General features: G+C 33.0%; 1 protein-coding gene across 1 annotated transcript in view; it reads right to left on the reverse strand.

Annotated features, from left to right (window-relative positions):
- LOC126890248 (otoferlin-like) overlaps positions 1–24,422 on the reverse strand; it is a 224,148-nt gene that overhangs the window by 69,923 nt on the left and 129,803 nt on the right. Inside the window, exons 11-12 of the mRNA XM_050659104.1 lie at positions 13,545–13,745; positions 5,162–5,511 (exon numbers count right to left, since the gene is read on the reverse strand). Coding sequence (XP_050515061.1) covers positions 5,162–5,511; positions 13,545–13,745 — 551 coding nt within the window. The remainder of the gene's footprint in view (positions 1–5,161; positions 5,512–13,544; positions 13,746–24,422) is intronic.

Below are 24,422 nucleotides of genomic sequence, written 5' to 3' on the forward strand. Positions count from 1 at the left end.
GAGAGTGTTAATTTTGGTAGTGGTGGCGGCATAGTGCTATGGAGTGGTATTTCTTGGAAAGGAGATACCAAACTTGTGGAGGTGATTGGGTGAAAGACAGTTGATATGTACATTAAAAACATTTTAGAAGATCATGTTTTACCATTTTCCAGCCCTATTGGATAACAAATTCGTGTTAATGCATCATGACGCAAGTCTTCATCTTGGTAGAACAGTGAATACTTACCTTGATGAGATTCAACCTAAAAATTATATTGGCCACCATATAGCCCATATCAAATTTAAATCTGATTATATCATTTATTTGATACTTAAAAACATTACATTCGAAAAAGAAATCCTATTCCTATAACACTGGGGGCAGCACAATGCCCCCAGAGATCCTATTCCTATGATATTTTATTTCACACGTTAATTTCAAAATATGCAATATTTTTGTCCGTGAGTGTATATTGTTACTACTCTTATGTAAATTTTGAACATTTTTAACAACAAAATACTTGGATCACAGAATATATCCTGGTGTATTCTCTGCTTGGAACTTCCATAAATAACACAGGCCTACAGTGTTTTTGGTGCCAAAGTGTTTAGAGCTGATTTTAGGTATATTTGGGGTGCTGATTACGAATATGGCTTTAGTTTGCCCTATCAGCTCTAGTTTTCAAGATAACGTAGGTCGTTCCAGATTTTACGCATTAAAATACGAATATGCTGATATGGATATACTAAATTGAAATAAAGATTACACAATTAGAAAAAAAAGTATATTTTAAGGCATTTAACAACACTAAAACCCTTTGTACAATAAAACAGATATACAATTAGTTTTGAGAAAAAAAAACTAACAAAATAGAAAAAAAAATACTTGACGAAACGAAAGATTTGCTTACGCGATTTCCTGGAATGGACTTTTAAAAAAGTCTCTCTTCAAACTCCAGCAAGAATCTGCCATCATATGGGTCCCATATTCCTTGGTAGCGGTCCTCCATGGTTTTTATGTCTTGCTGAAATCTCTCACCTTGCTCCTCACTTGTGTCACCTAAGTTTTCAGGGAAACGGTCCAGGTGGCTGTGAAGATAGTGGACTTTGATGCTCATATTACATCCGTGATTGGAAATTATTCAGCAAACGGTTTACCAACTCAGCATAGTTTTCATAATGTCCACAAATGAAAGCCAAGCTTTTTTCTCTACCTCATTCATTAACCCCACAAAAGCCGGATCCTTTGTAAAAAGTCTGATTTGTGGTTCGTCAAAGATACCAGATTTAAGTTTTTCCGTACTTACCTCGGGCAGCTTCCTTCCTATGTAGGCGAAGCATGGTCCATTAGAATCAAGTGCCTTAACGAATTGCTTCATTAGGCGTAGCTTACTATGGAGGGGTGGTAGGATTATTTTCTATGGTTCGACTAAAGACTGGGCAATAATGTTCTTTCTTGCATAAATAAGGCATAATACGGTGAGAACAACAAATATACTGAGGAAGAAGTTTAATTAACAATGTATATTCCTTTGAATAGCATATTCTTCATTATCTCACATATTAAAACTACCAATTTCGGAATGTGCCATATCCATAAAACTAGAGCTGATACAAAAAAACGGAATCCATATTATGATTTATCGCCCCTAATATAGTAAAAATCAACCCAAAGATTCACGGCACCAAAACAAAATTTTTTTTTTCTGTAGACCTGTGTAATATATAATAAATAACTTTTTATTAATTTCACGTCTTAAACTAATTGTTTATCAAATACACTATCAATGTTATTACCAGAGAACGGCAGTTCTCGCCAGTGGCGCACACCTACACCCCCTACACGCGACACTATATATACACGAAATTTTCGATTTTCTAAATCTGACTGAATTGAAAATTGGGCCAACTCCCATCTTAAAGTTCAGGAAAAGACTCACCCATTCATTTGGTCCAAGGATGTAGATTTTACGGCCCTTCCTATTTAGGGTCTGCTTTTCGTTCTCGTCCCCAAAACTCCCAAAAACTTCGAAAATTTAACTTCGACCTTTGAGGCTTCTCATAGAAGCGATCATTACCTTTCCAACGCATGTCTAATTTTAAAAATCGGTTATACCGTTCAATAGTTACCGAGCTCAGAAATATGAGTCAATTTTTATTTAAAAAAGGGAAAATGTTTGTGGTATGCCTGTATGTATGTATGTATGTGTGTGGAAAAGTTAAACCGATCTGAATTTTTTTTCTGTGTTTGAAGAGGGGGTGAGGGCCGATTCAGAACCGGTGTAGTTGTGAGTTTTGACTACCCATAAGCTAGCTATAGGACTTGGTAGGTACAAAACGGCATATTATTTGGCGGTATATATCTTCGGTTCAAGAAGAGACAGGAGAACAGTAAATACACCAAATCAATAGCGTTGAGTTAAGCTTTAAAATGGTGTCTAAGCTGTCAGGATCAGGCATACACACGGCTCAGTATAACCGAAAAACTGAAAAACTAAACTTTGAAAATTTTGGTTTTTCGACAATTACTCAAAATTTCAACCTACGAATTACGCCAATAACTGAGCGTTTGCAGAAGGACTCTAGACGAATCTAACGGTGTACACCTTATATCCGGGAAAATTCAAATTTTTAAGTTATAGGCTTCATGTGTAAGTATGATCAAATCTATTTCTTATGAGATAAACGGTTTTTCAAACTCAATAATTCCTGTAATAGCTTCAGTTATCATACTTGACGTTAGATGCATAAGATACTACTTGTCAATACGTTTCAAACTCATGTTTAGTGAACAAAATCGGTTAAGCCGTTTAGAAGTTATTAAGCTACAAAAGTATAATCCAATTAACGATTATTCCCTACAGGGTTTATGTAGTTGTAGTGGTTACGACGCTAATTTGATCTGGCAACGGGCAATCCGAGTTCATTTACCGGCCATCCCAATATTTTTTTCAATCTATTTCGAATAGAAAAAAAATCTAGTGTACATTCGATGGACACTAGATCATTTGGGAGATAATGCGACAAAGGCGACCGTTTATAAAGCTTAACGTGTAATCGAGAAACATTGCATTCAACTTTATACATTTAATTTATAAATAACTTTGAAAAACTCCGGATACAAGAATAAAAAACCGCTAAACGCCGTAAAAATGAGTGGCGCATACAATATTCCAGCTACAAAAGATCTGATATGAATATTACGTGGCGCGAAAATGTATTTTCATTTTGATGCAAAACAAAATTCTAGTTTTATTAAGATTTTTTCATAATATTTGCTAAATTTGAAGTAAACGCGCCACAAAAGAGTTTCCAAATTCAAACTGTATCAAAGTTACTCTTTTGTGGCGCGTTTCAGTTCAAATTCAAAATATTATGAAAAAAGCTTTTAAAATAAAACTAGAATTTTGTTTTGCATCAAAATGAAAATACATTATCGCGCCACGTAATATTCATATCAGATCTTTTGTAGCTGGAATATTGTATGCGCCACTCATTTTTACGGCGTTTAGCGGTTTTTTATTCTTGTTTAATAAACAACTCAAAATATTCCTGAAGCCGTGTCAAATATTTAAAATTGTCACTGTCTTGTCAGCAGATTATGTTCGACGGAGTGCGTTGTATGAGAAAGATAGCGAATGTTGGATTTGGAAAATATCACCACGGACATTGTCATTTTTTTTCGAATCCTGGAAAAACTAATAAATATTATTGGAAAGTTTAAACGCAGAATGAAAGATTACATCATTATCGGGGACCGAAAGTCCCTTATAATAAACAAAAAGTTTATTTTGAAAGAGATATTTGAAATTAAAAATTACACTCAATTTTCTCTTCTTTTTCACCCCTGTAACTTACTAAAATAATCATTATAGAAGTTGTCAGGGACTTTTGGCCTCGGTAATAATGTAATTTGTCATTCTGCGTTTAAATTTTTCAAAAATTCTTATCAGTTTTTTTAAGATTGGAAAAAATGAATGCATTTGAATAGCATAAGTGAAAAATTTTGCGCCTATCCCCTTAACAAATAATGTATGTTTGATATATTCAAAAGTGAAATTTCCATATCTTGTTAACCAACAAACTTAACTGCTTTCTTTTATTATTAGTAAAACAAACCACTGTAATGACGGCTTGTGCTGGTAATATTTAAGCAAAGATCTTTTTATTAAGTTTATTCAATTGTGTGGTCTGATCGAGAAACTGGGACTTTATGTCTCACGTGAAGTAGGTTTCCACTTAATCCAGGAACAACTAAAGTCAGACGCACAAAAAAAACTGATACTTTTCTACCTTCAAAAAAAAAAAAAAAGCAAAAGATCGGCGTTTTGCCGATAACATTATTTTACTGCTAAAGACATCAGCATACCATTCAACTCACAACCAGACTCCCCTTACGTCGGCTCCACACATGTGAGCCATCGTTGGCGCCAACTTTGGGTCAACTGTGTTCCCATGTTCGGTGGGGCATCCACACATTGGGTTGAGTATTGGGGTCATGTGAGTATTTTTGAGTGCATATGATTATATTTTGCTACAAAAAAGGCGAAGGCCTCCTCGTCGAAGAAGATGGTGGAACTCGGAGCTTGAACTAGACTCCTTAGAAATTCTAACCAGACTCTTAAGTACAATATTTAGAGTTTAATATAAACAGACTTGAGACTTTTAGTCGCCGATCTCTTTGTGAAAAACCTGGGATCTAAATTTCTTATTTAAATATAACGCTTTTAATGTTTCTACGAAATACTACTTGACATGGAAAACATATTATCTTTATCGGGAATACGTTCTACTTCCCTTTGTCGGTAATCTTATATTAAACCAAATCGGAGATTTTGTTTTCAAACAGGGTTCTCCAATATATACTATAACGAAACTTTTAAGAGGCCAAACAAAAGAAAAACAGATGGATTCCTACTTCCAACATACAAACGAATTTTTTGAAACGAAATGCATAATTGAAAGCCACGAATACAGGGCTTTACAGATGTAAATGTCTTCTCATTGAAATTTAATTGAAGTCATTTTAAAGCGTAACAATATACGGAGGGTCGTCATTAATTAATGTTTTTTAAATTTGGATATAATTTAGAAAAATAAGGGGTAAAATGGTCGTGTTTTTGGCACCACTTTAGTGTAAAAAAGAGTATACTCTTTCTTGCTTTATTTATTTATAACTTACCACTCTAAAGACGGTGGAAATTTTGGTTTAGTGTATGGATCCTCTCGAAGTTTAACGTTCGGTTTTGCCAAAGTTCTGCCGATGAACTCACTTTTTCCAACTTTGTCTTGGTCAAATATTTCGATGACAATTGGAGGTGGATCATTTTTTATTTCATCTCCATCTCCGTAGATTAAAATTTCTTCGAATATCAAAAGTTCGTCCCAGGTTGGACTTAAAGTTTCATCTATAACTTGTGTAGTTTTACTAAATTCACCTGCAATTATTCTCGCAAATGGATCTGATAATCCACTCGCATCACTTCCAATTAACGACCGTGCTTGATAAATGTGAGCTCGAAGTTGAAAAATCTATAATATCAATTAAATAAGAAATATATTGAGAAAATAAATTCACACTACTAAGACATTTTTAAGTTTACAGTCGAAACCGCTTATTGTAATAGCATTCGTGTCAAGCAAAAATATTCCTATAATCGGGATACTCTAATAACCCATCCTTGGTGGCTAGTAGAAATAAGTGTACCAAGTCTACGTAATAATAGTGCCTACTATTTATGTACATAGATACAATATATGTACATATATAATTTTAGGTCTTTTTTAGTCGAGGAAATGAAGCTGAAAAAATGGCAAAACCTCGCAATTTTTTCGTCCAGCATCGATTTGTACAAAAATTTGGGATTAGGCTCATTACACCCTCTAGTTCATTTTCTATATTGAGCAGTTGTACGCTTTTGGTTTTGTAAGGGTGAAAACTACCCTTAATTGTAAAAAATATAAAATAACATTTTAAACTTTAATATTGTTAACATTTGGTTCTTATTAGTTACATAATGAATGTATTATGTTTTAAGATATACTATCATAATATTTCAACCTTTAAAACCACCCCTGTTGGAGCTATATATAAAAAATTTACTTATCCTAAAAGAATAATTTCGGCTTGCATCGATTTACATAAAAATTTGGGATTAGGATCATCTCACCCTGTACTTCATATTCTATATCGTGCTTAAGGGCGTTGATTATTTTTAGGGGTGCAAACTACCGCTTATTGTCAAAAATTATATAAAAACATTGTAAACTTTAATATGGGTAAAATTTGGTTTTGATTGGTTAAATAATGATTGTTTTATGCTTTAGAATATAATATCATAATATTTCAACCCTTAAAAATCACCCATAATAACATTACAGTTTTTATAAGTAGATATTTTAATAGGTCTGTACAGAAAAAATTTTTCGAAAAAAAAATTCGTTTTATAAACATAGCTCCTTCATTTTTGGCGGTGAAAAGTTTTTCAAAAATGACTTTGTAGGATTTTTGAAGAGTTATAAGACTGTGTAAACTAAATTCCGTAAGATCCCTCAGTTTTTAATTGGGGTGGGTTTAAAGGGCTCGAATAAGGGGGTGTCTGCTCGTAAATATAGGTTTTAAACAGCTATATCCCGCTAACTGTTCACTGTAATGAAAATCTATGTACAAGGGAATTTTAGTTGTTAAAGAAGCTACAATTTAGTGTTCTATTATTTTTTTCGTATCTCCAGTATTTTCGGAGATATTTTGAAGTAAAAGGTGAAAAATGGGAAGTTCCAAAAAAATTTAGGCCTTTTAAATAGGTTAAACTTCTTGGGTGTATTGATAATACAAATATAAAAGAAATTTCAGAAAGGCGAAGAACAATGTTTAAAGAGGATGGTAGTTAGGGGGTTGTTTTCACTGATTTTTTCACAGAGAAAAGCAGGTACCGACCTTTTTTTGATTATAAGTCGCTTAATTTTCAGACTAAAAACTTTTTAATATTTTTCTGAAAGGTGTAACTATATACTTAAAAAAAGATTATTAAAGTTTTCCTCTAAAAATGCAAAGTTTTTCCGTTATTTTACTTTGAATATTTCAAATTATGCATATGACGAAAACAGCTAACTTTTAACATGCCGTATCTCGGTTTGTATTGGTCTTAGCGATATTACAGAAAAATAATTTGGGTTGTGTTACTAAAAGATACAATTTTGATACCTACAGTTTTTTTGATTAAATGCATATTTTTCGAGGTATTCTCAAAAAACCCTCTAAAAAGTCGATTTTTTCATTGAAAAACTGTTACTTTCAATCGCGAATAACTCGAAAAATATTAGTTTTGCGAAGAAAATGTAAAAAATATTTTTGTCTTATAATTACTTTTTTCACAGATTTTCATAGTTAAAATGTAATAAAAAATTCCCGCCCCCGAGATGGGGTGGCAACCACCCCCAAGGTTTTAACGTACAGCGGCATGATATAGAAAATGATCCTTGGACTATTTCCTATCTGCTGTGAAAATTTCAAGTAAATCTATGCTGGACGAAAAAATTGCAAGCCAAAATGCTTCATTTCCTCGACTATTTATGTCAATAATGCAGCAGGTAGTGTACAAATTGGCGTCAAATGAAAAGAGAGGCTTCAGATCCAACTGCGTGTACTCAGGAAAAATAATGATGAATTAGCTCCAAATACGGCACGAATATTTCAAAAATTTACTAGACATACATCAAGACGAAGAACATGGAGAAGATATATACAGTGGAACCCCAATAAGTCGGCCCCCGATAACCCGGAAGTCCGGCTAACCCGGACCGATTTTTATCCGACAAACATTTCAACAATAAAAATATATGTAATATAATATTTGAGAGTTAATGGGTATTTGTGTAATTTGAACTACATATACGATAGTAAAAATGACTCATGGCACACGACGGGTGTCATGACTTCATGACAATGAAATGACTTCATTGTTCGGGTTATCGGAAACAACAGGCATCTGTAGTTTCAAACTGTCTTAGCATTGTTTAAAAAAGACTATTAAAAAATTCTTTTTTAAACAATGGTCTTAGTTCTCCACTGTTATTAAATAACAAAATCGTTGCGATTGAGACCATATTGTGTGTAGTACAGTCGTATTCTTCGCTTCCGTTCTGTAATCGTTCGTAAATCTATTCAGATTTTGTGTTTGCGTGTTTTGTTGTCTACGTAATGGCAACAAAACGTAAAAATCTTGTTGTGACAATGGAAAACAAACTAGAAGCTTTAGGTAGAATTGATAAAGGTGAATCTTTAAAAACAATTGCAGCATCATATGGTGTCGGTATATCTACAGTATCGGATTGGAAGAAAAATATAACTAAAATCGAAGAATTTTGTTTCAAAATGATAACAAAAGACAGTTTGGACAATCGGTGCAAAGCTTATAAAGCTGAAAATGAGACTCTCGACGACGCTTTGTATGTGTGGTTTTGTGCGGAACTCAAACGTGGTTTACCAGTGTCTGGACCAATTATCCAAGAATCAGCACTCAAGCTGAATAAAAAGTTGCCTGATTGTGAACCAAATTTCACTGCGAGTCAAGCAGGCTGTGTACTGTGCATATATATTTCATGTTATTTCAATTATAACGGAGTTTATCTGTAAGTATACCGTATTTTATTAATTTTTATCATTTTATCCGGCTAACCCGGATTTTCGATAACCCGGATCGGCCCCGGCCCGATTAATCCGAGTAATCGAGGTTCCACTGTACCTTAGAGTGGACCTACCGGTAGAGGACCCAAACATAGACGAAAAATTGGAAGCAATTAATAAATTGAAAAACGCAATAGCTCCAGGCTCCAACAATATACCTGCCATTTTTCTTAAATACGGAGAAAAAACTTTACATAGACAATTACACAAACTAATAACACTTATATGCAACGAAGAGAAAATACCAATAAAATGCCACGAAAGTGTAATCATCTCTATCCATAAAAAAGGAGACAAAACCAGATGCTGTAATTATAGAGGCATCTCCCTACTTAATACAGCGTAAAAAATCTTATCCAACATCTTATTAAGTAGGCTAAAGAGGCTATTAGATCTTCCTAAATTTAGTGTCCGATATTTAGAACGTTCTGAATTCAGGATAGTGTAATCGCATTTAGTCAGTTAGCATCCTAATTAGGAAGGTTTTTCGACTTCCTAAGTGGCTAAATCGTAGAGATGGAACACAATAGTATTTTTCGGTAATATTTTTTTTGTTATTGGCATACACATTAGTGATTCAGCCAGTTACAAGTTAATGTTTTAGCCCTATGCATCACATTCAAACGATCAACCTAGTTGGTAGGTACCAATAATTTTGTATTTTTAATCTAGAGCAGAGGTTCTCAACCAGTTGTACGCGTACCACTGGTGGTACGTGGGACGATTTCAGGTGGTACGCGTCGCGTGGGTGAAACAAGCTATTACGCTGGGCCTCCAGGGCCGCCTTTAGGTCAATTGACGCCCTAGGCAATTCTCTAGTAGCCGCCCTTCAACCATGTACCATTTTTGCGAAAAAAATTGCAGAAATTTGCAAAAGCACTAAAAATTGATTTAAACTACGATGTGTATATACCTATAACAGAAAAAATTGTCATTCCAGTTCGATCACATCAGAGACTTATTTTCAAAAAAGACTTTTCAAAAAAAATTTTTTTCTTGACAAAATCGACAAATTGCACGTTCTTGCGTCATACTTGATGAGAAATTATTTTTAGTTCTTGATATTTTCGAGAATGACCTTTCAGCGGATACGTTGGCACCTGGGATGCACAAGTAAATGTGCAAAGCGATGTCAAAATTAGGGAAAATATCTTTCAATCCACTTAGTGCAGTCACTGAAGGTTTTCACCTCCGATATCGTTGAACCTTCATCAATTTTCATGAAAATTGGTGAGTAGTTAGAGGATACCTCAAGGAACAAAGGTGACATGATACCAACTTGCGCTTTTACCGTGATGGTGAATGCCACCTCTTCTCGAGGATGAAAATTATAATTTTTTAATAATTAAATAAATCGATAGAGAGACAAATTCTAAGCAAAATTTGTTATATAAACTTATTAATATAAATCAATACTTTTTGAGTTATTAAAGATCAATGATTTTATTTTTTCGTAAAAAATGCATATTTTAAAGCAGTTTTTCACGTAAAACTCAATAACTATAAGCTTTTACAAAAAAGTTATTATTATCAAAATTGAAGATAATAAAAAACTAAATACACTCCTTGCTTAAAGAACTAAACTAATGTTAATTCAAAGTGAGTTATGGTTAATTGAATGTATATTTTTTTCGACGAGTACTCAAATCTAAGTATTCAAGGTTAAATAACGGGAAAAAATGCATTTTATAGAATATATCTACTAAACACTTGTCAAAGTACTTCGGAGTACCTATCAAATGAGCTCCAGTAGAAGTCAATATCATCACAATTAAGCAAGTTATGATGAAAATAAGAGAACCATTTAGAACTTTTTAGAAAAAAGTGAAAAATAAAACATACGCCATTTGAAAAATCCTCAGAAGAATCTTTGGATCTTATCACGACTTGAATACTAACCAATACAGAATAAGAACAAATGCCGACGTCAAACAGATATAAGGGGCTAGCGACGTAGTCCAAGAGATTAAATCCCAACGTCTAAGATAGGCTGGTCATGTTAAAAGACTCCCTAATAACCAGCATGTTAATCTGAGAAGAAGCCCCGACAGGAAGAAGACCCTTAGGACGCCCACGAATGTGATGGAGAGACAATATATGGTCAGATTTAAGACTCACTGACTCACTTATCATGGAAGACCATTAGAGATGGAAGCGAATTGTGTGGTCAGTCAAGACCCACCAAGGATTGTAGTGCTACGAGAAGAAGAATACAGTAGTGTAGCTATTATAGTAGGGGAGCGAAGTATGCTAAATGTGCAGTCACTCGAGCGCTTTGGGGACCTATTGGGTTGTGAAGAGTAGGTCCTAAAACCAAAAAAAGTTAAGTAAAGTTTTCCATTTCAGTGAGTGCTTGCCATTTTTTAATTTAATTTTCCATTTCCAACAATCGTTTTTTCCGATTATAGCGCCATTTATATATAATTTGAAAAAATGTTTTGAATTAAAGTTGCTTATTTTTACGTAAAGAATCCAAATCTGGAATAAAAATTTGGGGCTCCTATTTAAGATTTTAAAGTAACCCCCCACCCCTCTCCATGGGGGGTCATGTTTGGTATCATTCGATAGATTTTTGAAAAATATTGAACACGTATTTTTTAGTTTTTCGATCTAACTTTCATTTTGCGAATTATTCTCTTTTTTTGTGAAACTTTTTAACTCACCCATTTCCTTACGCCCTGCTCAAATCGTCAGATTTTTAAAATATACACTGTTTTGCATGTCCTTAACTTACCTTATCTTAATCTGACAATTTCGAGTATTTTTAAGGATATATATTTTTTTTCGGGCCCCCCTTAACGAACTCCCCTGTGTTAAGAGTCACTATATGGGCACCAGGTTTCTCCCCATATGATAATCTGACGCGCTCGAGTAACTGCAAAAATCCCCACTTGGGCTCCCCTACCATTACTTATTTTACTAAAAAACCAAATTACATTATGTGTGTGCATCCATATATATGTACTAACAAGTATGAAATTTATCTATGCAGTACTCGTATGTAGATATAGTAGTACATATTTTCTTACTAAAATACACATAACACAATTACTTATTTTCTCTTGAAAAATAATCAGTAATCTTGGCCTGTTTTTTTGTTACATAAAATATTAGCCACTTATTGCTCTACATTATAATAATTAAAAAATTGACTTTGGATTGGCCCTCCAGAAAACTTTTTATAATATTATAAGCATTTAGGACTTGCTGATTGGATGGAATTTCCACGAAATGGGAAAATATTGGTCTTTTGTCTCATCTGTGGCTTCAATATTGAGTTGGGTGGTTTCATTGTTTGGCTGTAGATCTTACATATCTTCGAAAACCGATAAATAATCGTCAAAAGAAAGAAATCTTGAAAAATCTTCGGTTGTCATTTTCTCGAGTTCTGGGTTTTTCTCATTTTCTACAGGTGATATAGTTTCTGCCTTTTTGAAAATGTTGCACTTCATAAAACAATTTTTTATGCAATTTTCATAAATATTATGTCAACTTTTGTTCATCATATGGATAGCAGAGCTAACTGAAATTTTCTCTATCGTATCATTGGAACTAGCTGTAGACGTAATGTCATAACAATCCATATTTGCTACAACTTTTCCTACAATTTCTTTTATATAATTTCTCTTAAAAGCAGAAATTATTCCTTGACCCCAATAATAGAATGTTTCTATTTTTTTCTAAATTTTTCTTGTCGAAGTCAATAAGCCATTCCTAACAGCGCATTTAAAACACCTTGGACTTTATGATTTTCCAATAATAAAAAGTGGCAATTTATGACTTCCATCGGAATTAACACAAAATCGTTAATTCGTCCTTTGCAACTTTTCCGCCTAAAGCTTTGTCCCTTGAGAGACAAAAGGTGTCATCTGGATTAGCTCGAAAATAAAGAGCAGTTTCGTCAAAATTTTACACTTTAATGAAGGTAATACATCCGTTATCCATGTATTTGCAGCAGCTACATCGGTATCTTTTGATTACAATTTTTTTGAAGGAAAATAGATTTTTTCATCTGCAGGACCATCCATTTGTCGCTTTGAAGTTCACTTTCAGCTTTATTTCTTCAGTTTTTTTTTTAAACTGGACCCCTGATAAGAACATTTCGGGCATTTTTCTCAGTAAATGACTATGATGTATTTTAATAATCAAACTAGAGCACAGATGGTATAATATAATAGGTATCATATTTATTAACACAGTATGTACATTAGCTAAGTATGAAATTGTAATATTATTATAATAACCATGTTTCACTAATTGACAAATTCGTTTATAGATTTACTGTTGATTGAGACTGGCTGAATGACTATGGTCCAAGCAAAAATCCCTGCACTCGGATTGTTTCGCGTATTCAGTTACATTAACTTTTTGTTTTAAAATAAGATCTTTTCTCTTCGAATTTATTTAACAACGCCATGATCCATTTCTAAAAATGTGATTTCTAAAAATTTATTAACAGGCAACGAAGTGGGTTTACAACGAAGGTAAAAAGTACTTTAAGTACTGTGGATGTTTCGAAGTGTCGAATTTGTACTTATAACAAAGTAATAAAGTATTTTTTACCTGACAGACCCTAATAAACCAGATATCGTTAAAATTTTAAGGAAATTGTACCTACATAAAAATTTATTCGTTTACCTGAAAAATAATCTATTAAGCGATATTATTTTATTAAAGTGTATTCCTATAAACGGATATATTTATTAAGGAGTGTATGAAAACGTTTAGGGACCTCAAACTTTTATTTCATAAACCGGGATTTCCTATAACCGATATTGTAATAAGTGGGTTCGACTGTACTACTCGAAAAATAATAATTAGATGCTAGAACACAAAGCTGAATACAAAAATGTTTAACATTATGTAGAGATGTACTTACATGTTTTTCCACGTAATGAATAGTGCTTGGTGGAAGAGCACGTGGTCTTTCAACATTTTTTATTTCGTGAGTTTGTTCATATCCACCTGGTATACCGGTAAGAAAGTTTTTCTTGTGTTTAAGTAATCCCAGCCACAGAAATATTTGTAGTTTGGCGGGAATTGACCAGCCACTTGGACCAATCCCCTTTTTTCCTGGAAGCTAAAAATATACAATAGTATTAAAGATTGTGCCTATCTTAAAGATATGATAGTTGTTGAGTTGGCAGAGGCGCAGTCGATCGACAAGTTTAGTGGATTTGCGATCGACGCGACGGTTCGAGCCTCAGCCAGGTCATTAAATTAATAAAAGGCCAACGTCGGTAGTATAAAATTCAATAGAATCTACGACTTGGTCTGGAATAAACTGGTGTCTGATCGGCCTATGGAGGAGCGGTACGGCAAGGGATAAGGGCTTGTGGCTTGGTGATACTCCTCCATAGATCCCTACCGAAGGGCGTTGACGCCTAATAACGGTGTATATAATATACAGGGTGTAAAAAAATACAGGTCATAAATTTAATCACATATTCTGGGACCAAAAATAGTTTGATTGAACCTAACTTACCTCAGTACAAATGTGCATATAAAAAAAGTTACAACTCTTTGAAGTTACAAAATGAAAATCGATTTTTTTCAAATATTATATCGAAATCTATTACAGATTTTTTATTGAAAATGAACATGTGGTATTCTTCTGGCAGTAGCATCTTAAGAAAAAATCATAGTGAAATTTGGACACCCCATAAAAATTTTATGGTGGTTTTGTTCCTTTAAACCCTCCCAGACTTTTGTGTACGTTCCAATAAAATTATTATTGTAGTACCATTAGTTAAACACAATATTTTTAAAACTTTTTTGGCTTCTAGTACTTTTTCGAAAAGTCAGTTTATATCAAGATATTTTGAATATTTGTGAAATCCACCACATATTTGTATATGGTTAAGTGCGATTATGGAGACTTTGTAATCATATGAAAATTTATGTATGATTTACATTTTTAGTAATATTTTGAACCATATGAAGCGTTTGCTATTTTGAAAGCTATAGAATTTATAATGGAAATAACATTTCATACTCCATAATCTTTTCTGATTCCCTTTTAGTATGATATAGTTACCCAAACCCAGACATCCAAAGTGAAAGTTATCCTCCAACACCAAATTGTTCTATATGGTCCCTATAATGTTCAGAAAAAAGTCACACCATTTTGAGCGTCGGGTTTGGGGGGGAAAGGGGGGAGAAATCTGTAAATTCGTAGTTTTTTACGTTTTTCGTCAATATTTCTAAAACTATGCGGTTTAGCATGAACAACCTTCTATACAAAATTGTTCTACATTAAATTTAAAATAAAAAAGGCCCTAAGCATAACCCTTCTAAAATGAACGGTTACAAAGTTACGGAGGTAGTATAGTATAATTGGTCCAAAAAAAGGCCTAACCCAGACATCCAAAGTAAAAGTTTTCCTTCAACACCAAATTGTTCTATATGGTCCACATATTGTTTAGTAAAAAGTTACACCATTTTGAGCGTCCAGTTTGGGGGGGAGATGGGGGAGAAGTCGCTAAATTAGTAGTTTTTCTAAGTTTTTCGTCAATATTTCTAAAACTATGCTTTAGCGTAAATAATGTTCTATAGAAAAATGTTCTACATACAATTTAAAACAAAAAAGGTTGTATACATAATTGTTATAAAATCAACGGTTCCAGAGTTACGGAGGGTGAAAGGTGGAGATTTTCGATACTTTTTATATTTACCGATTTCTCCTCCCTCTCCCCCCCAAACCCGATGCTCAAAATGGTGTGACTTTTTTCTGAACATTATGTGGACCATATAGAACAATTTTGTGTTGGAGGATAACTTTCACTTTGGATGTCTGGGTTTTTGGTATAGTTATACCATACATTGCCCAAAAAATATAAAAAGTATCGAAAACCTCGACTTTTCACCCTCCGTAACTCTGGAACCGTTGAAGTTATAGCAATTATGTATACAAGATTTTTTGTTTTAAATTTCATGTAGAACATTTTTGTATATAACATTGTTTACGCTAAAGCATAGTTTTAGAAATATTGACGAAAAACTTAAAAAAACTATCAATTTACCGACTTCTCCCCCATCTGCCCCCCAAACCGGACGCTCAAAATGGTGTAACTTTTTACTAAACAATATGTGGACCATACAGAACAATTTGGTGTTGGAGGAAAACTTTTACTTTGGATGTTTGGGTTAGGCCTTTTTTTTGGACCAGTTATACTATACTACCTCCGTAACTTTGGAACCATGCATTTTAGAAAGATTATGCATAGAGCCTTTTTTATTTCAAATTTAATGTAGAACAATTTTGTATAGAAGGTTGTTCATGTTAAACCGCATAGTTTTAGAAATATTGACGAAAAACGTAAAAAACTACGAATTTACCGATTTCTCGCCCTCTCCCCCGCAAACCCGACGCTCAAAATGGTGTGACTTTTTTCTGGACATTGTGTGGACCATATAAAACAATTTGGTGTTAAAGGATAACTTTCACTTTGGGTGTCTGGGTTATGCCATCTTTTGGATCAACTATACTATACTATTTCGGTGTTAAATAGTTTACAATCAAATTTACAAATCAACTCCGCATATAGTCATCCTTATATAGCTAAAATAAAAACTTTGCTCTCCCAAATGCAAAAAACTAGAAAACTTATTTTTGTGTGGGTAAAAGCACACTCAGGTATCACATTCAATGAACAAGTTGATAAAGCGGCTAAAGAAAGCATACAGTTGGGAGAAGATGTTACATCCTTATTAACATTAGATGAGAGAATAAATATTGCTAAGGATAATTTATATAAAAAATGGTCTAAACAATACAAACATTTCATTTTGACAAAAGGCACAAGATATACATTGCTAGAACCCGATATTCGAAAAAATTACTGGTTTAAAAATTACGACTATCCGAGAAGTTCCATAACAACCATATCTCGGATGAAGTTTGGACATGCGTGCTATCCGGCACATTTATACAAAATAAAAATAATTGATAACAATTTTTGTGATATTTGCAATGAAACGGCAGACTTAGATAATATATTTTTTAATTGTAAGAAGTACACACATCAGTCGGACATTCTTACAAAAAATTTTAAGAAGTTTAACCGTTTACGGTCCCTAGATAACCTCAACCTAGATTACTATTTAGATAATTTAGATAAGATGTAATATTATGTCTATTTATGTTTTGTTTATATTATGTATAATTGTTTTGTTTGTATTGTGTTTATATTATGTACTACTCTACTACTTACTTTGTTTCTGGCCGCATGGTCTTATCCTAAAGCCAATAAAAAAAAAAGAATTTTATGTAAACATATTAAAAAATAAGCCTCAACTCGATAAAAACTGCCTTATCGAAAAAATACTAAGAGGCAAAAAAGTTTTAAGAATATTTTGAATTTAACTAATGGTACCACAATAATAATTTAATTGAGAAGTACACAAAAGTTTGGGGAGGTTTAAGGGAACAAAAACACACATAAAATTTTTATGGGGTGCACAAATTTCACTATAATTTTTCTTTAAGATGTTCTAAGAATACCACATATTCATTTTCAGTAAAAAATCTCTAATAGTTTTCGATACATTCGAAAAAATCGATTTTCATTTTGTAACTTCAAAGGGCTGTAACTTTTTTTATTTGCATATTTGTACTAAGGTAAGTTAGGTTCATTCAAACTATTTTTGGTCCCCAAATATGTGATTTAATTTATGACCCGTATTTTTGTTACACCCTGTATATTAAATATTGTAAAGAAAATTGTAAAGAACCAATATTTCAATAGTTGCTACGTCATAAGTGGCTAGCGTGGACACCGTTTCTCCCAGACTTTCCACATGTATCTCAAAAATATATCGACGATGCCAAGTTCTATTCTCACTTATATAGTTTTACCTCAAATATGAATAGTATATCCTTATCTCTGTTAAAAAGCATTCATGTTTCATATCCGTATAATGTAACTGAAAGTGCTAAGGTTTTGTATATGATAATTTTTGTTTTTATCGTTGTATAGATGGTGGTTTCTTCTAAGGTGTTTAAACAGTTCATAAAAATTTCTGCATTAAAAGTCTGACGAACAGCACATTAACATTGTTGACTGCAGTTATAAAAGATAAAATAGAGGAAAAAGCGAACATGGCAGATGAACAACAAGACTTCCGGAAGAACCGCAGCACAATAGATGCAATTTTTATTATCAGACAAATACAGTGGAACCCCGTTAACTCGGATTAATCGGGACCGCGGCCGATCCGGGTTATCGAAAATCCGGGTTAGCCGGAGATAATGGTAAAAATTAATAAAATATGGTATGCTTACAGATAAACTCATTCTTAGCTTTATTAGCTTTGCACCGATTATCCAAACTGTCTTTTGTTATCATTTTGAAAAAAAAATTCTTCGATTTTAGTTCTACTTTTCTTCCAATCCGATACTGTAGATGTACCGACACCATATAATGCTGCAAGATTCACCTTTATCAATTCTACTTAATGCTTCTAGTTTCTTTTCCATTGTCACTACAACATTTTTACGTTTTGTTGCCCTTATAGACACACGACACGCACACAAAATCTGAATAGATTTACGAACGATTTAGAACGGAAGCGAACACTACGGCTTTACTACACACAATACCGTCTCTGATGTTATGTTATTTAATAACAGTGATGACTAAGACCATTGTTAAAAAAAGAATTTTAATAGTCTTTTCTAAACAATGCTAAGACAGTTTCAAATAAATAAAGGATAATACAGGTGCCTGTTGTTTTCGATAACACGACAATGAATGTGGTGTGCCATGAGTCATTTTTACTATGGTATATGTAGTTCAAATTACACAAATACCCATTATCTCTCAAATATTATATTACATAGAGTCGGTACAAAACCTCATGAACCTTGAAAATGCGTATGTATGTATAACCGAAATAAAATGAAGCCAAAAACATACGACTATTTTATTTGCTGCGAATTGCGCGACAGGGTCCCATCTGCACCCTGATATTTTCAGTAATGTCGGATTCAATCGTTTCGTTCGTATATTGACGTCACCAAATGAATGAATTAGGTTCACGAGATTTTGTAACAGCAATACATTTTTATTGTTGAAATGCTTGTCTGATAAAAATCGGTCCGGGTTAGCCGGAGTTCCGGGTTATCGGGGGCCGACTTATCGGGGTTCCACTGTAGTAGAAAAGTCTATTGAATATAGAAAACCAGCATACATGTGCTTTGTAGACTTAAAAAGTGCTTTTGACAGGGTGAGGCGAAATGACATCTTAAATTTATTACAAGCTGAACAAATAGACCACCAAATAATAAGGCTAATTAATGAAATTAGCAAGAACAACAAGAGCAGAGTTAAAATGTCAACAGGAGAAACAGAACGCATATAACTAAAAGGAGGAATCCGCCAAGGAGACTCGCTCAGCCCATTGTTATTCAATATAGTGATGAATCAAATAATTCACGAAGTAAGAAAACCACAGGATACCACATGGGAGCGCATAAAATTACGATACTATGCTATGCCGATGATGCAGTACTAATTGCTGATAACGAGGATGACCTACAAAGGCAGCTCCACACTTTCAATATCACAGCAAATAAACTTAATATGACAATATCAGTAGAAAAAACAAATGTATAGTGATAAGTAAAGAGCCGCGTAGATGCAAGCTAGAAATAGACGGCAAAATTGTAGAACAAGTAATGCAATTCAATTACCTAGGAGTAGACATCACTAGTGACAGGAATATAAGAACAGAGACCACAAAACAAGCAACAAAAGCGGCAGAGTAAGTGGTTGTCTCCGAGAAACCATATGGAGAAACAAATATCTGACCACGGAAAGAAAAATAAAAGTATACAAGACAACAGTAAGACCTATCCTAACACATGCAGCGGAGACAAAGACCGATACAAGAAAGACGAAACAACAAATTAACAATATCGAAATGAAAGTATTAAGATCAATAGCGAGCATATCATTAAGAGACAGATAAAGCAACAGAAGTATACGAGAACGATGCAAAATTCAAAATATTAGCAGGTGGATAAAAAAAAGAAAGAAAAACTGGAACGAACATGTAAACCGAATGGAGCCAGATAGATTAGAGAACATTTGTTAAAACAACAAGCCGTATAGCAGAAGACCCATTGGAATGCCGCCGAAAATGTGGAAAGACAATGTACAGTCAACAACAACTGAAACAGAATAAGAGACAGACAAACAGGAGTAATCCTAGTCGAACGAAGAAGAAGAAAAAGAAGAAGATATTAATTTCTAAAAAAACTCACACAGAAGTAAAAACTTCAACTTGTATTCTGGTATAAAATCGTTTATTAAAAAACTATCTAAAAAGTCATCCAAATGGATTGCAAAACCTTTTCGTTCTAATTCAGAACATCTTCAGTGCCTTCTGCTGAGTAGTTTGAAACTAGCACACTATTCAAAGTGGTAACCCTATAATATATGGTTTAAATATCTTATTTTAGCAAAGCATGGTGACTACAAGTCGATGTTATTAGATATAATAGAACACATGCTCAAAGGGCAACATGGTTCCCTGCTCGAAAATGCTAGATACTTGCCAGTTCAATGGGCACAGACCAACTGGGTCTAGCAGTTCAATGGGCACAGTACCTAGTATTTTCGAGCAGGGAACCATGTTGCCCTTTGAGCATGTGTTCTATTATATCTAATAACATCGACTTTTAGTCACCATGCTTTGCTAAAATAAGATATTTAAACCATACAGGGTGATTGATTATTAGGGTAAAGCTCAATAGCTCCGCTATAGTAATAGATAGCAATAAAAGTTAATAACAAAAATTTTAGTCACCTTTGAGCTTCACATTACAAAATTAGTTAGAATGTTACAGGGTGTTCGATAACACAGTGGCAGACCAAACTTTTGTTTTTTTTTAATGGAACACCCTATATTTTATTTTAAATTCGAAATTCTGTTAACTTCTCCATCACAAAAATATAAAGGTTTGTTATGTTATACAGGGTATTTACAAAGTTATAACCAATTTTATATGAAAATCGTAACAAGTTCAACTCCCTATATAAATAAAAATAAGCAAAACAGCAATGGTTTATTAATGCCATATTTTTTAGCGTATTGTCGAAATTTTCAAGAATGGTCGACATTGCTAATTTTCTTTATATCAAATACAGGGTGAGTCAAAACGCAAGTACATTATTTTCTCAGTAATTTTAAATGGAACACCCTATATTTTATATCACTATTGAAAAGTACCATTACCGTACTTTAATTTTTAGATAACATTCCCTATGTCTAAATTTATTAGTTTTCGAGATATTTTCATTTTTCAATGGACCAGTAGCGTGGCCACCAAAATCACCAGAATTTAATAAACTCGACTGATTTTTTTGGGGTTACGTTAATAATGAAGTTTATAAAATACCTCCAACAACAAGGGATGAGCTGAAAAATAGAATACAAAGTGTATTTCGATGTGTTAATTTACAAATGCTCCGTAGAGTAAGTAGCTCATTCAATGATCGTTTTTAGGCGTACATAAATGTGCTAGGAGATAATTTTGAACACCTTATGTAATTAAATATTCAAAATATTTTATTAAAAGTAGCTTCTAATTTTTTCAAACATGTTTTTTTGCAAAATGTATTACTGATAAATTATGTTTCGTTCTATATTTGTTACATTGTTACATTTACATACAAAAGTAGTGTTTAATTGTCTTCACAAAATATTGTATTTTATGTTTGTGTGTTTTTTTGTAAAATTTATTACTAATTTTCTTTGTTTATTTGTTCCAATTACATAAAAAGATAGTTTTTAATTGTTTCAAAAATGTTGCATGTAGTGGTTGTGTTTTTGTTTGTAAAATGTATTACTAATAAATTATTTTTATTTCTTTATTTGCTACAGTGTTACATTGATTACCGGATTGATAATCGGTAATCTTCAATTGTCAATTCAGTCATGGCTTACTTAAAATTTAGATAAATTTAAACACCTAAAATAATTTGCTCTGAAAAATGAAAATATCTCGAAAACTAATAAATTTGGGCATAGGAAATGTTATATAAAAATTAAAGTACGTCAATGTTACTTTTCAATAATGATATAAAATACAGGGTGTTCCATTTAACATTACTGAGAAAATAATGTATGTAATTGCGTTTTAACTCACCCTGTATTTGATATAAAGAAAATTAGCAATATCAATAATTCTTAAAAATTTTGACAATAAACAAAAAAATATGGCATTAATAAACCATTGCCGTTGTACTTATTTTTATTTATACAGGGAGTTGAACTTGTTACGATTTTCATACAAAATTGGTTATAACTTTGTAAATACCCTGTATAACATTACAAACCTTTATATTTTTTTGATGGAGAAGTTTGAAACAGGATTTTGAATATAAAATAAAATATAGTGTTCCATTTAAAAAAACATAAGTTAGGTCTGCCACTGTGTTATCGAACACCCTGTAACATTCTAACTAATTTTGTAATGTGAAGCTCAAAGGTGGCTAAAATTTTTGTTATTAACTCTTATTGCTATTTATTTCTATAGTGGAGCTATGGAGCTTTACCCTACTAATGAATCACCCTGTTTATTATGGGGTTACCACTTTGAATAGTGTGCTAGTTTCAAACTACTCAGCAGAATGCACTGAAGATGTTCTGAATTAGAACGAAAACGTTTTGCAATCCATTTGAATGACTTTTTAGATAGTTTTTTAATAAATGATTTTATACCAGAATACAAGTTGAAGTTTTTACTTCCTGTATGAGTTTTTTAAACTATGGTATACAGCCAACTAAAGAATATTTCCCATTGATTTTATAATAATTTTTATTTACGAGTGCTCTTCTTCTTCTTCTTAGCTTTCTATATCGTCCATAAATGGACATAGGACTCTCCCAACTCCTTCCATTGATCTCTATCCTGAGCAAGATACTTCCAATTTGTTCAGGCTACTTTTCTATGACATCTACCCATCTCATCTCTTGTCTTCCTCTTGGTCGTCTACCTTTGTAAGGTCTTTAATATTGTATTGTGGCATTCCGACATTGGACTTTTTGTCTAGCAGTGTGGACTGCGAGGCTTCATTTGAGTTTGGCAATTTTTGTTGTGATATCCTCGACTTTTGCTTTTGATCTTACCCAGGCGTTTCTCTTTATATCTGATAGTCTTATACATTGCTCTTTTCATTGCCATTTGTGTTGTGGAAACTGTATTCATATTTGCCGTGGTTAAGGTCCAGGTTTGACATCCATATGTAATATGTCAGGATGTACTGGTTGAACACTTTAATCCTCAAGTATTGAGATATTTTGCACTTCTTTAATATCTAACTGAGTTTTCCAAATCTTGACCATACCAGTCTTGCTCTTCTAGTGATTTTCGTACTTTGGTTTTCTTTGTCAAGTTTCAGAATTTGGCCTAGGTAGCTATATTCATTCTTGGACTTGGTCTATTTCACTGCCATTTTTTATAGTTATACGTCTGGGGTCGCCTATATTTGCCATTGTTTTTGTTTTTGTCATATTCATTGTTAAACCGACGTATTGGGAGCTGTCTGCGAATTTTTCCTTTATAGTTAGTAGTTCCTGGAATGTGCTCGCTATAATCACGATGTCTTTAGAGAATCTGAGGTGGTTTAACATTTTGCTATCAACGTTGATGCCATATTATATTGACCAATTTGTAGTTTGGAAGACGTCTTCTAGGGCTAGATTAAACAGCTTTAGTGATATTACGATGCCTTGTCTGTCTTCTCTTTAAATGTGGATGGGATTTGTATTTTCGTCTAGTTGTACTATCATAGGTGCGTTTTCATACGTATATGTTATGTGTGAGTTGCCTGTATCCCGAATTTGTTCTACAATTATTAATAGCCTGTTCTATGAGTATGTATAGAGTATATACATAGGTATACCGGGTGGTGAATCGTAAAACGGGCCATAGGAAACTCAATGTAAAATTCTAAACTGTTGAATTCCTGCTTTCCTGCTAATTATTTTTCATCAAAAGTCATGAGAGAATATTTGTAGAGAATTGAAATCTATATTAAAATCACAAGTTAAAATTATTCTACGATTTAAACGCATTCCAAAATTTTGAAAAATATAATACATTTGCCACAGTAGGTATGTGTGTAAAAGTTAGGCCACACGTTACTATTTAACTGACAGTGCTCACACCATTGGCTGAATAAAAAATCTTTATTATTAATACTTTCTCTGCAACTGAGGGTATCTTATCAACTGTACTGTTTTTAAACAATATGATAAAATAAACATATTGACAGTTCAAAAATGTGAAAATAATAACTTCATTGTAACACATTATTGCACTGTGTGTGGCATAATTTTGGACTGAAAAACTGAAAGATGTATTACATTTTTACAAAGTTTTGGAATATGTTTAATTCGTAGAACAATTTTAACAGTAATTTTAAATACAGATTTCAATCCTCTACAAATAGTTCCTAATGTTTTTTGATATAAAATAATTAGGGAAGCAGGAATTCAACAGTTTAGAATTTTAATTTTACATTGAGTTTACTATGGTCCGTTTTCCAATTTACCACCCGGTATACTTTATACATACGTAGAGTATACCTATAAGTTTATGCTCATGTAAAAGTTAAAAGTAAGACACGTTATCGCTATTTTTCTATTTACCTATTTTAACTGGGAAAGTGTCAATTTTGATTTTATTTCCTTTTGAAGTCTATTAATATGAGTTTTGCGTTGTTTATGTTGAGGACATTTTTTCCAT

Source organism: Diabrotica virgifera, chromosome 8 (genome assembly GCF_917563875.1).
Source record: "Diabrotica virgifera virgifera chromosome 8, PGI_DIABVI_V3a".
Taxonomy (NCBI): Eukaryota; Metazoa; Arthropoda; class Insecta; order Coleoptera; family Chrysomelidae; genus Diabrotica; species Diabrotica virgifera.